Consider the following 12,391-nt stretch of genomic DNA (forward strand, 5'->3'; position numbering starts at 1 on the left):
CCTGCCTGCCTGGCTTTCAGTGGCTGGGATGAAGGCAATGTGGCACCCCCAGATGTTCACCTCCTTGTCCGTTGCACATATTCCCTAAGCGCTCCAAGAGGAATGAATACTGAAGTGTCTCCAGCACCCCTGAGCATGCAGTACTGAGCAAAGGCAACCACACACTCACCTTGAAGTGGTTCTCCACATTGCTGTCTGTGTATTTGGGTGTGTGCAGAAAGATCAACAGGTTCTGACGTAGATAGCAGGCCACAGCCGGGAGCCAGGGCAGGCAGGAAGGGGGGAGAGTAAACCGCAGCACTTCAGTGGGTGGGCTGCCGGGGGGCTGTATGAACTGCAAGAAGAACATCCTGAGCACACACAGCCCAGAGGCCTGGAGATTTTAGCCAAGAAAGAAACTTGCTTGGGAGAAAGAACAGATCAGACTGATGGTGGAAGCAGGACACAGCCTCCTCCAGTCCAACTGCAGGCACAGCCATTACCTCCACATCAGCTGGGGTGAGCTTGCAGTTCCTCACGAGCATAACTGTGATGATGTCCAGGGTGGCCTCATCCAGGCGCCTGCGTAGAACCTTCACGAGCTCATCTGTGATCTCAGGTCCTATGTGAGCAGAAAGACTGCAGTAAGAAGTCTTATTGCCTCCTAAAAGACACTGAGCCAGGGAGGTGCATCTCTGTTAAACCTGAACCAGCAGGACAGTCCCTGGGTCCCGCTCTTGTGTGCTCCATTGTCCAACAGCTTACAAAGCCAGGCAACCGGTCCTGAGCCTGCCATCTTCCCACCCCCTCCTTTCAACCTTCCATCACACATTTTTTTTGGTTTTGCAACTGCTATGACAGTTGCAGTTTCAGATCTGTGTGTGCTAGAGTGAACTGTTTCACAACAGCATGGCCAGGCTTTTCCATGGAGCGCTGTGGATTACGTCTAGAGCAAAAGCTGGAAGCAGTGAAACCCTAAGGGAAAAGAAAATGAATGGTATATTTAGTTCCTGTTGAAACAAAGTATTAACAGATGCCAGGAGGGCTGATGATGGACTGAAGACTGTTAATGAAGTAAAAGGCTGCTCCCACCACCACCACCACCAAGAAAGGGCAATAATACAGAATGTTTAAAAAATCCTTAAAGGCAGGGGTGGGCAACATGCAGCCCCTGCAGGCCCAGTGCAACCCCAGCCACCCCACAAAATTTGTGGGACCCCCCAATTTTTTTTTAAAAAGAAAAACATTTTTTTTGCAAACAAAAAGGTGTCTGGAGCTGCTATGCAACACAGAAAGGGTCAACATTATTTTGTTTGCTAGCTAATTTTGACTCTTTGGCCACTTTGTAGCAACTCCAGATGCCATTTTACTTTTTGTTTGTTTCCCCCCCCCCCCCAATTTTTGGCACCCAAGGGGGTGTAGTGGTCTAGAGGGCAAAAATGGCCCCTGGACCTCTCGAAGTTGCCCACCCCTGCTTTAAGGGGCCATAGCTACTAAATCCAGTGTCTGTCTTACCTCGCAATACCACAGGGGACAGGTAACTTGCTGGCAGCAGGAAATTTCTGCATGCTTCCTTCACCACTTTCCCTTTTGCTCTCTCTGATATTATGCTGAATGAGCATGCGACCTACCTGCCTGTGCCACTCCATGAACCACTAGCTGGATGTGCCTGTCCACCTGGCTCACAGGCCGGGCCGAATCCACACTGCGGCACGAGGCTGTCTCCAAGGATGGGCGAGAACCCTATCAAGGAGAACCAAAGCAGCTTGAGAAGATGCAATGGCATACCAGCCTTCTTGGAAAGTGAGCAGGGCTCATGTGGTGTGCAGTCTGCACACATACACACACACAGTTATACACTCTCTCTCTCGGCACTAAGGGTGCAGTTGTTTTCTTTTGATGGAAAAAGAGACTCACACTCAGGTCCTCAATGTATATGGGCTCCTGGCTGCGTGAAAGTGCCAATGAACGACAAGCAAGGCTCTGGATTTCACCATCCCCGCCTTTCCCACCAGAAGTGGTTTCAGAGAGTCTGGAGCAGAATGACAAAGAGGAGAGGGTAAGCCAAGGTTCTCAATGGCTGCTAGTCATGATGGCTATATGTTGCCTCCAGTATCGGGGGCAGTATGCCTCTGTATGCCAGTTGCTGGAAACACAACCAGTAGGATGCTAAGGCACTCACGTCCTGCTTCTGCAAACAGATAGCCCTTTGGGCTTATCCATCATGGTGGCTCTTACATTCCTAAGATGGATGGCATTCCAAAAGGCACAAGAGAGTAAGCAGCAGAGGAGATGAAGGGGCCGTGGCTCACGCTGGCTCCTTTGCTCGTAGGGTGGGGCTTGAGAAGCAGCAATGGCAGTTGTGTGAGGGCAGTGGTAACTTACCGTAAGTAGAAAACAGACTTGGTTGAACGCTCCTGGTAAACAAACATATTCTTCCTGTTAACAACTGAGAAGGCATTGAGCACAGAGCGCAGAGCTTGGATGGCTGCGGGGGGCGGGCAGGGGGGAGAGAGAGAGAGATGGTTTACAAGTGCAAAATTTGGCCTAATGCATCATCGACCACTATCTTTAAACACCAACCCATCCCCCCTTCCCCCTTCAATGTTATACCCAAAATATTAATCCAGCCTGTCTTTATAACCACTGTACTTCCCATTCCTGCCATACCCACTTAAATCAATCAATGTATGTATGTATGTATGTATGTAATTTTTTATGATTTTCATAATAGGTATTGAATGTCTCTAACTGAAAAATATCAAAACCAATGTGTTTCAAGCCCACATGTTCTTTATCAGGGGATTAGTATAAAATTGTTTCAAACATGTGGGCTTCTTATAGATGGTAGGTAGCCTATATTAGGGTTTTTTAAAAAACTGAATTTGATTTCTTAAAATAAGTTTTTAAAAAAAAAATACAGCTCTTTCTGCCATCTTGGTGATGAAACTTTACCTCAATCAGATATGTTCTAATAAATCAGCTTCCTCAGATTTTCATACCAAAAATATTTCCCCCGCCCCTGTCAGGGAAGTCCCTCCTTGAAATATTTTCTCATTATTTTTGATTACACGAGTTCAGCCTTCCGGCTAATCTTACCAATTGCCATCATCCCCACATTTGTAGCCCACCCTTCCTGTAAGAAGCTTGAGGCAGCACTGCCTAGTCTGTATCCTAACTTAGACCCGCCTCACATTTATTATTATTAATAATTATTATTATTAATAATAATAATAATATTATTATTATTACTACAGTCTACTTGCTATCACTTTTGTGAACATTTTGCTAGCCCCAATCCTAAGAATTAATTTATATCATCTCTGGGACAGCATCTAATGGGGCACTAGGGCAGCCCAGGAGGGTAGGACGTGGGGATACCCACATACATACCATGTGGGAATCCTGTAAACCTCCCCACCAGCCAGTGCTGTCTGCATCAAGAAACCTACCACGCGCAACACCCATATTGGGTCCCATCTTGAGCCGTGAATGTACATGGATGGTGGTGCTCCAGACTGCTTCACAGGCAAAGTGTCCAGGGATGAACTGCATAGTGGCTGCAAGATAGTCACGGGGCTGGTAGCTCTCCTCCCCAGGGTAATCTGCACAGGGGAGAAGGCTATTCAGAAGCCAGCTCTCCAGAGCTGCCCATCAGCCAGCCTAACCACCCAGCAGAGAGGCTAACCACCATCCCCCTTAAGAACATAAGAAAAGCCATGCTGGATTAGCGCAAGAGTCCATCTAGTCCAGCATTCTGTTCGCCCAGTGGCCAACCAGCTGCCCACAGGAAATCCACAAGCAGGACATGACTGTAACAGCCTCCCACCCATGTCCCACAGCAACTGCTGTACATAGGCATATTGCCTCTGATACTGGAGGTAGCATAGAGGCATCAGGACTAGTAGTCATTGATAGCCTTCCCTCCCTTAGATGTACGTACTTGTCTCACAAGATCAAGAAGCTAACACGCACACAACTCAAGTAGCCTAAACAGGGAAACTATTGGGCCAGTGCTGAAAAGCATGGCAGTACAACACCAGCCATGGGGCAAATAAAAATGTTAGTGAATGGGATTCTCTACTCAAGGTACTGCAGGTCACGAATGGCAGAATGGAAGAGGGATCTCCTTCTGTGTTTTGTAAGAAGTCTAATGCAACTAGGGTACTGCAGGGCATCAATTACTAAGGTTCCCTTAGTGATGATGGGAAGGCGGATACTGCAAGCAGTAAGGCTCAGCATGCTGACAAGACACAGCACGTGTGTGCGTGCACATGGATGCTGCATGAAGCTCCTACCATCAGGCCCCATGCGCTGCCGGTAGGTGTACGGTGTTTCACTTTTCCAGATATCCTCCTCGCTCTCCGCCACCAGCAGAGAATTGCAAATGTGACTATCATGCAGGTCTTGTAGCAACAACCGCTGCAGACAGAGGAAGGACACAGAGAAGTGGTTAACGCTGACCTACATCAGCTAGTCATAGACATAGTTTTCTCTCTTTTGTTGATAGTTGCCACAAATGGACTGCAGAGCTAGGAGTCTGTATCTGCCTTATAGTCAAGGACAGCATATTTCCTGCAGGTTTGTAATCATACGTCTAGCAAGGATTTGCAGAATCTGGTGCAGTTATCCAGCACCTGGGAATCCCAACTTTCTTCTTTAAAATGTTGACTTCCCAATCTTCATGATTCAAGTTAAAAGACATATCTACACATTTTTAGATATCACATATCCACTTAAAGACTCTAAGATTAGAAAAGGTCTGGGAGATAATTCTAGTGTTTCTAGTGACAAAGGCTATCTGTTTTTGAATGTAGTCATTATTTGCATAGCACAAAATTACACTTATGAGCTTGCAGAGCTCCTGCTGGGAACTATTAGGGAGATATTCCTGCCAGCTAAGGGACAGTGTTGATAACTTCAACATGCCCTGATTACCTGGTTAACAATGCGGCAGATCTCACCAACTTTCTTCACCACATTACGGTGAAGATGCACACATTCCCCTTCCTCGTTCTGTGTCGCTTTCGCTGCACTCAAGCTGCTGCTGCGTAGAGAGGAAAGGAAGAGGTCTCAGAAGGGCTTTTGGGGGAGCTCCCATTTCTGAGAATAACAGGTTATATCAGGAATGCCTTTCCCTGCTGCAGGACTAATGGAACAATGACCAAACAGGGATGGGGTGGGTGGGAACCAGAGCACTGACAGGTGCTAGAAATGTATTGGCATTGGGCAGGGGGTGGGATTTGTGCCTGGCAGGCCCTGAACTTGGTTCAAGGGTATAACTTCTTTGCTCTTTTTCAGCTTGCACACAAAACTGGCACAGTCACAACCCAGCTAGCCCCATGCTAGAAAGAGCAGGAGAGAGTACAAGTGAAGTCAGGAGAGCTCAGAAGCCAGTTGCAACTCTAGGCTAAGGACAAGGAAATGGGGGAGAAGGTGCAGAGCTCTGGGCAAAAGCTGCAGTCACCATTTTGTGAGTCAAAACCCCTGCCAGGGGACACAGGAAAGGGGATGTTACCGTGTGTGGGAATAGACTTCCACCCGGTCCTGGTGGATCTTTATGATCAGCCAGAAGTCAGGCATGAGGGGGCACTTGATTTCCAGGTCACTCATCACCGCCTCCTCACATTCAGAATCACTGCTGCCGCCATCATACCCTGGGAAGAGAAATGCCCCTGCCCTGTGTAAGTGGCTCAGCCGATGCATCTCTGACAGGAGGTGAAGAGCAATAAAGAGGCTCTTGGAGAGTCTGGCTGTTCTCTTGCGGTCCCATGTCCATGAAGGGCCAGGCCTCCGGGCTTCGTCAGAAGAATCCTATACCACAACAACACCCCCTCCCGAGAACTGACTTTTCTCTTCCCTTTCATACAAGGACGGCCCAACTCATCCACTCACCTAGGAGATCAGAATCCATACTGCCTTGGCTCGACACCAAGCTCTGTACGCGACTGGGACGTGGCTTTCCACAACCTGGAGGGAAAAAGAAAAGGTCAGAGGCTCTTGAGAGACTTCTCCGAGGACTCTAGGACCCCCAATTCCTTCTCAAGCCCCTCAAGTGAAAAGTTGCAGCCCGGGCATTAAGAAACAAGCCTAGAAAGAAAAGGGTGTCAGCATGACACAAAGTGGTATGGTGTTTTTTTAAAATCCTGGCTGCTGCATGGTTTGTCTGATGTAAGAAACTAAGCAGGACTGACTTCATAAAGAAATCCGAAAGTAAAACATGTGGCAGCCTTTTAGAGCTTTACAATCTCATGAGCCCAACAGCACTAAAGTGATTTTGATCCCAGAAAAATCAATATTGGAGCAGTGCTACAAGGGAAAGCACTTAACAGATCCCCCCTAGGAGAGGAAGAGTGAGGGAGAACCATTGCTGTTACAAGCCAGGCCTGGGGTAACTATGCCAGCTTTAAGCCACAGTTCTCACAAGTGTAACATGACATATTTTTGTTCAAACAATCCCCAAAATCAATTTAAATACTAGGGAGCATTACAAGACATACAAATACAGCAAGAGCACATGGTGTGCATCGTGAAAGGCACCAAATGTCCTCTCAAGAACAATGACATAGGTGAAACCAAATAGTCCTTAAGCTCAGGAAGGCATTTGTGAATTAAGAAGCAGTACAGACAGAAATGGCTTGTCACTTTCAGTGTAATCCTTCCATTCCAGAGAGGCCAACTGATCTGAACAAAACAGGACATTGGAGCAAGCCCTCACAGAGTGGCAACCCCTCCCCCGCCCCAGTTAATAAACAAGGAAGTTCATTAAGAAAAAACAAAGGCCACTTTATAGAATCATAGAATAGTAGGGTTGGAAGGGGCCTACAAAGCCATTGAGTCCAACCCCCTGCTCAATGCAGGAATCCAAGTCAGAGCATCCCTGACAAATGGCTGTCCAGTCTCGTTTTGAACGCCTCCAGTGTGGGAGAGCCCACCACCTCCCTAGGTAATTGGTTCCATTGTCGTATTGCTCTAACAGTCAGGAAGTTTTTCCTGATGTTCAGCCGGAAAAAAGCCAAAAATGGAGCACTAAAGATCACAAATTAATTCAGGAATATCACACACACACAACTCCTCAAAATTTACTTAAGCAGCCTTACAACCCCCCACCCCCCAAATACTGATTCACAATTGGGAAAGGTTCTACTGAAGGTAGTTGAGTGTAAAGCAGAAATGAAGCCCCAAAAGGCCACAGAAGTTCAGTATATGGACTTGGAAGCCAATCACTTAATTGATTTCAGAACAGCCAGATTCCATACAAAAAACAAGAGCAACTCATATTGCACTTCATATGTTGGCATATGTTTCAGCAAATATACCCTGCCATTCTGCAGCTTTCCAGTGCTGGCAAAGGATGAGAATCCATCTCGGTTTATCATTATAGATAGGCTGTCAATCACCTGCAGCCTCCCATGGTGAGCTGGAAACATTTGCTCCTTGAAAAAGCTGTGTGCTGTATGTCTCAAGGTTCTTAAAAGCCTTTTGGTAATATAGTAATGTATATATGCTTTGAAAACTACTATATTGGTTCTGCTATGTTATCACAATTGGTTTTATAATGTTTGAATAGAACATAATTGAACTTTTTAACTATAGGTATTCTCAGGCACCAATCCTTGATTTGTCCCATTTGAGACTGGTTTTACATTATTGTTTGTAACACCACAGAATGTGCTTCTCATGAAGTGGTCCGTTTTGGCCAGAAGTAGAAAACTGCAGGGTGTTTATTATCATTGTTGAAATAGGAACAATGTGGGGAAAAAGCAAGAAGGCACGAATGATTTGGTGGTAACCTAGAGAAGTATGCAAAGAATACTTTGTAAAGGACACAAACTGTCAGGGGGCGGGAGGAAGAGGGGCCAGGGAAAGAAACAGGCATGTCTGCACATGAAACATAATGGAGCACTACATGGACCCGGACGCAAGAGGACACTCCTCCCTATTCTTCTTTCTCATATACTTCAACCAGCCATGCCTCAAAATTGCTAAGCCTGCAAGTAGGGATGTTGCGGACGCCCGACTGGGTCTGAGAGTCTGTTGGGCCCTGCCCACCTGCAACCCCTGGACCATGCCCGCTGAGCCCTGCCCTCGCTCACCCCTGCTTGCGCCCTCCCAGATTCACCCCGACCTGTCCGGCAAGCTTAATATGTATAATTATACACTATCTCTCATCACCTGGCCCCTACGCCAAATGTTCAGCTGGAGGTGGCTCTTTACCTTCCCTGCCTGGGGTCACAGAGTCTGCCAGGCTGGCTACAGATGGTGTTGCCGAGGGACATTTCTCAGTGTTCCACTTCTCTGAGGAGCAAGGCAGAGGTTGTGGCTGGGTTACAGTAGCTTCCTCATCCAGGGAGCCACGCTCCAAAGTAATGGCCTGATCCGGCTGTGGAACCTCGTCCAGCATCTGCATCAAAGCAAAGAGATGGCAGAGCTCACTTGCAAAACAGAAGGCAATTTAGGATGTTGTTAGAAATGGGCAACAATGCTTGTTAGTTAATTGTTTGGACCAGTGGGAGGTGAGAGTTATTATCATCTTTCTGTCCTTTCTGACTAATCCTCTCTCTGGTAAATAAGGGGTTAACTTGCTTGACCTGTCTTTAATTGCCCGTTTTCTGCTCCTCTATCTTGATCAATTCCCTTCTTATCTCACCTCCTCTCCTTTTTCTCCTCCGTCTGCAATGAGGTACGGTTTATTTTTCCAGCAGCTGAGAAGATGATGTATGTTCCTTTTTTACCTTGCTATCTGCAAATTTATCCAACTATTCCCAATATTCCCACAGATGTCCCCTTCCCAACCATCATCCTGACAGCCCCAGAACCGATGACCACGATGTGTCTCAGATGCCTCCGGCCACCTACCTCACCATGCACATGGCTGCTTATGCCCAGAAATTCTCCTGACTCCAGCCCAGCCTTGTTCTCGCTTGCTGGCCATGCCCAGAGACCATGAGCCTCCTCAGGGGGAGTGGAACAGGGCAGAGAGCCTTCCGTTTTGCTGCTGCTTTCACACCTGCCTCCTGTCATGGTGCTCTCAAGAGTGACTGAAGGGCTGGGCCCACCTAGCGGGCCATGCAGACGGCTGACAGAAACATAGTAGAAATCATTCTCCTCAGCATTGAGCACATAGCCAGGGAGGATCATTCTCTGGAACTCCTGCAATGAAAACAGTGGAGTCTCAGTGGTGTGGTTGACCATGCAGCTATAGAGCGGCAGATTTTGTAGGCGTGAAACAAGAAGAGTGGCTGAGAATGGAGGTCCTATAGGTCTTAGGGGGCGAGGGCGAGTTGCACGGGGTGTTGTTCAGGGTCTGAGGCTTAATGGGCTCTGGGCAGTAGAAGTCATATGGGGAATCAGCAAAAGGAATGGTAAGGACAGAGCCTCACTTACCTCACGAAACCTTTCCAGAGAGGTCTCAGGCCCAAACACGAACTGCAACGGGACAGCCTCGCAATGGCAGCTTAGACGGCCTTGAGAGCTGTAAACATGGGTAGCCACCCGGCTCAAGGTGTCAACGGTGACCTGACGTGAGTGGCGTAATGCTGACACAATCTCGTCATCCAAGAGCCAGCGGATCTGAGATGGGAAAGTCTCGATCAAAAACCCAGTGCAGACCCAAGCATAATACAGATCACGTTGTGGGCCTGCTGCTAGCAGTGGCATCCCTCACACAGCACATAGTTAAACTATGCAGTTAGCTACTACAAGGTGTAGTGATGGCCAGCAATGTGGATGGGTTTAAAAGAGGAGTCGACAAATTCATGGAGGAGCTATATAATAATATATAATATATATAAGCTATATATATAGCTATATATATATAAGCTATATATAAGCTATATAATAGCCAACAGCTATTGTTGGCTACTGGTCCTGATGGCTCTATGCTACCTCCAGTACCAGAGGCAGTATGCTTATGTACACCAGTTGCTGGGGAACATGGGTGAGAGGGTGCTGTTGTACTCATGTCCTGCTTGTGTATTTTCCACTGTGTGAACAGAATGCTGGACTAGATGGACCCTTGGTCTGATCCAGCGGGGCTCTTCCTATGTTCTTATGTTCCTACCATGGCTCCCGAGCCTGGCCCTTGGCAATGCCACACTCCAGGATTGGGACATGGGGCACAAGAAGGGGTGCAGACAGGAGGGATGTTCTGGTAGCCTTAGAGCAGCCTCATTCCAAGGAAAGATGAACTCACCTCCATCATCGTGGCTTCAACAGCTTGTCTGTGCACTCCAGGAAGATTGGAAAGTGCTGGGTGCCTTGAAAGGAAGGCAAGAATGCAATGGTCAGGCCCACTGGCCCCCTATTTGAACTGCCCGGTGCAAAGGTGATTAAGAGGATCAATACCCATCATCAACAGTTGATGGCAGCCTATCCAAGGTGTGCATAAGCTCCTCATCTGAGCGGAAGGAGGAGGGCCGCCCTGGGGAACGGGTGAAGGAGACACTACTCTCAGAGGTGTACCTGCAGGAAGGAGAGAGAAGAGTGACTGGGCTCCCACTTGGGTCTAGCCAACTCCCTTTGCATATTGTAGCCTCAGGTGGCTTCGAGGCTCCCCTGCCAACAATCCACTGCCAACCCAGCTGCCACCAGCAGCAGCCATTCCAGCAGGCTGTACAGAGAGAGAGATGAGAGGGAGAGTAGAGCCATTCCACCAACCCTGCTAAAAGAATTAATTTCCCCCCTCTTCCCTCCCCATTCCTCTTTTCTTGTGTGTCCTGTCTTTTTAGATTGTAAGCCTGTGGGCAGGGAGGAAGTCTTGTTTAACTGCTTATATGTAAGCCGCTCTAGAAGCCTTTTTGGCTGAGGAATGGCATAAAAATACTTCAAATAACTAAACCCTGGGGCCCCACCGATTGTGATGCAAATCGTTCACCATCTCGATCTCCAGGGGAAGGGTGAGGACAAAAATGTCAAGGGTCACGCAGAGGTCAGACAGGTCAATGGCGTGCAGTGCCTTACAGCTCTCAAGGCAGCCCAGCACCTCTCCTAAAAAGAGGAACAGGCATTATGCAGGCGAACAAATGCTTATGCCACTTTGCCAGATGCCCAAGGAGGAGGCTGGGCCTCAACCCTAGGGCCTCCCCCAACAGCCCTCCCCCTGGAAGGTTCAATCCTGCCATTCCCAGCAGCCGATCTCCCCTGCAGCCATGTCACCCCCACACCGATCGCCAGGCTCATTTATTCCCATTCACCCAGGCAGGTGGGCAGCGACCGAACAGGCATGGAACTGTGCTGGCTGCGCAACTTCACAGAGCAGGTCAAGTGCACAAAGAGGGGTGGCATGTCCTGCTCCAGCAGCTCTTGCTCTGCCAGAGAGTCTCCAAGCACGCTGAAGGAGTCCTCGTCCTGGTTCACAGTGTTGGAGTCTGACAGGGAGTCTGTCTCTAGAAACTCATGGTCCAGCTGCTCCCGATATTCCACCTCCAGCTCTGGGTCGCTCTCGGTGCAGATGCCGCAGGCTGACACGTTCCCTGTTGTAAGAAGAATTCACTGGTCTGGGTCAAAGTGCAGGGAAAAAAGCTGCCTTCAAAGGCATGATAGAGGTGCACAAAATTATGCATGGTGTGGAGAAAGCGGACAGGGGGATGTCTTTCTCCCTCTCTCATAATGCTAGAGCCTGGGGCCATCCCATGAAGCTGATTGGTGAGAGATTCAGGACCGAGAGTTAAACTGTGGAGTTCGCTACCACAAGACATAGTGATGGCCACCAATTTGGATGGCTTCAAAAGGGGGTTAGACAAATTTCCAAAGAAGAAGGCTAACAATGGCTACTGGTCCTGATGGCTATGTGCTACCTCCAGTATCAGAGGCAGGATGCCCATGTACACCAGTTGCTGAGGAACATGGGCAGGAGGGTGCTGATGCACTCATGTCCTGCTTGTGGGCTTCCCGTGGGCAGCCCCATGGGTGAACAGAATGCTGGACTAGATGGATACCTGGTCTGATCCAGCATGGCACTTCTTATGTTCAAAGAATGATGCGGCTTTGGTGAAGTGCAGCAGGCCTCTCTAAAAGGTTTAGCCTGACGGAATTAAACTACAAGAACATTCTGTAAACAGCTAGGCAGATGGGCTTTGGATACTACAGGAAGCACCACCAGGATACTACAGGAAGCACTACGCAGATGCACAAGCAGTTGGCACTACAGGCCAGCAGAGTATCTGTAATGCCTGAAGCCAGTTAACCTACACACTGTTTTAACTTGTGTCAGTTTCCAAAAGTAAAGAGACATCTTGTAGGAACACTTTGTCAGGAACATATTAAGTGGTTTCATTAGTTTATATTACATAGAGCTATACAGATATATGTTCAACTGCACCTGATGGCTGTTTAGACACTTCTACATCACGAATGTCAAACTAACTGGCCATGAGTTATAGTAATCGTTAATAGAAAATACTGCGACAAA

At 48.0% G+C, this 12,391-nt stretch overlaps 1 protein-coding gene across 12 annotated transcripts in view; it reads right to left on the reverse strand.

The window, feature by feature from the left end:
• Positions 1-12,391, reverse strand: part of SZT2 (SZT2 subunit of KICSTOR complex) — a 103,625-nt gene that overhangs the window by 27,642 nt on the left and 63,592 nt on the right. For 10 of the 12 annotated variants that reach the window (XM_084852785.1, XM_084852794.1, XM_084852793.1 and 7 more), the window contains exons 32-48: positions 11,175-11,453; positions 10,833-10,968; positions 10,327-10,443; positions 10,175-10,238; positions 9,367-9,552; positions 8,839-9,132; positions 8,197-8,383; positions 5,875-5,949; positions 5,498-5,636; positions 4,918-5,026; positions 4,278-4,401; positions 3,432-3,584; positions 2,365-2,467; positions 1,897-2,011; positions 1,611-1,722; positions 483-601; positions 170-334 (exon numbers count right to left, since the gene is read on the reverse strand). In XM_084852785.1, the coding sequence (XP_084708911.1) occupies positions 170-334; positions 483-601; positions 1,611-1,722; positions 1,897-2,011; positions 2,365-2,467; positions 3,432-3,584; positions 4,278-4,401; positions 4,918-5,026; positions 5,498-5,636; positions 5,875-5,949; positions 8,197-8,383; positions 8,839-9,132; positions 9,367-9,552; positions 10,175-10,238; positions 10,327-10,443; positions 10,833-10,968; positions 11,175-11,453 (2,477 nt within the window). The remainder of the gene's footprint in view (positions 1-169; positions 335-482; positions 602-1,610; positions 1,723-1,896; positions 2,012-2,364; positions 2,468-3,431; positions 3,585-4,277; positions 4,402-4,917; positions 5,027-5,497; positions 5,637-5,874; positions 5,950-8,196; positions 8,384-8,838; positions 9,133-9,366; positions 9,553-10,174; positions 10,239-10,326; positions 10,444-10,832; positions 10,969-11,174; positions 11,454-12,391) is intronic. The other 2 variants (XM_084852792.1, XM_084852787.1) reach the window with 1 other exon arrangement.

Source organism: Heloderma suspectum, chromosome 4 (genome assembly GCF_057233095.1).
Source record: "Heloderma suspectum isolate Gila_16-S chromosome 4, 16-S_ref, whole genome shotgun sequence".
Taxonomy (NCBI): Eukaryota; Metazoa; Chordata; class Lepidosauria; order Squamata; family Helodermatidae; genus Heloderma; species Heloderma suspectum.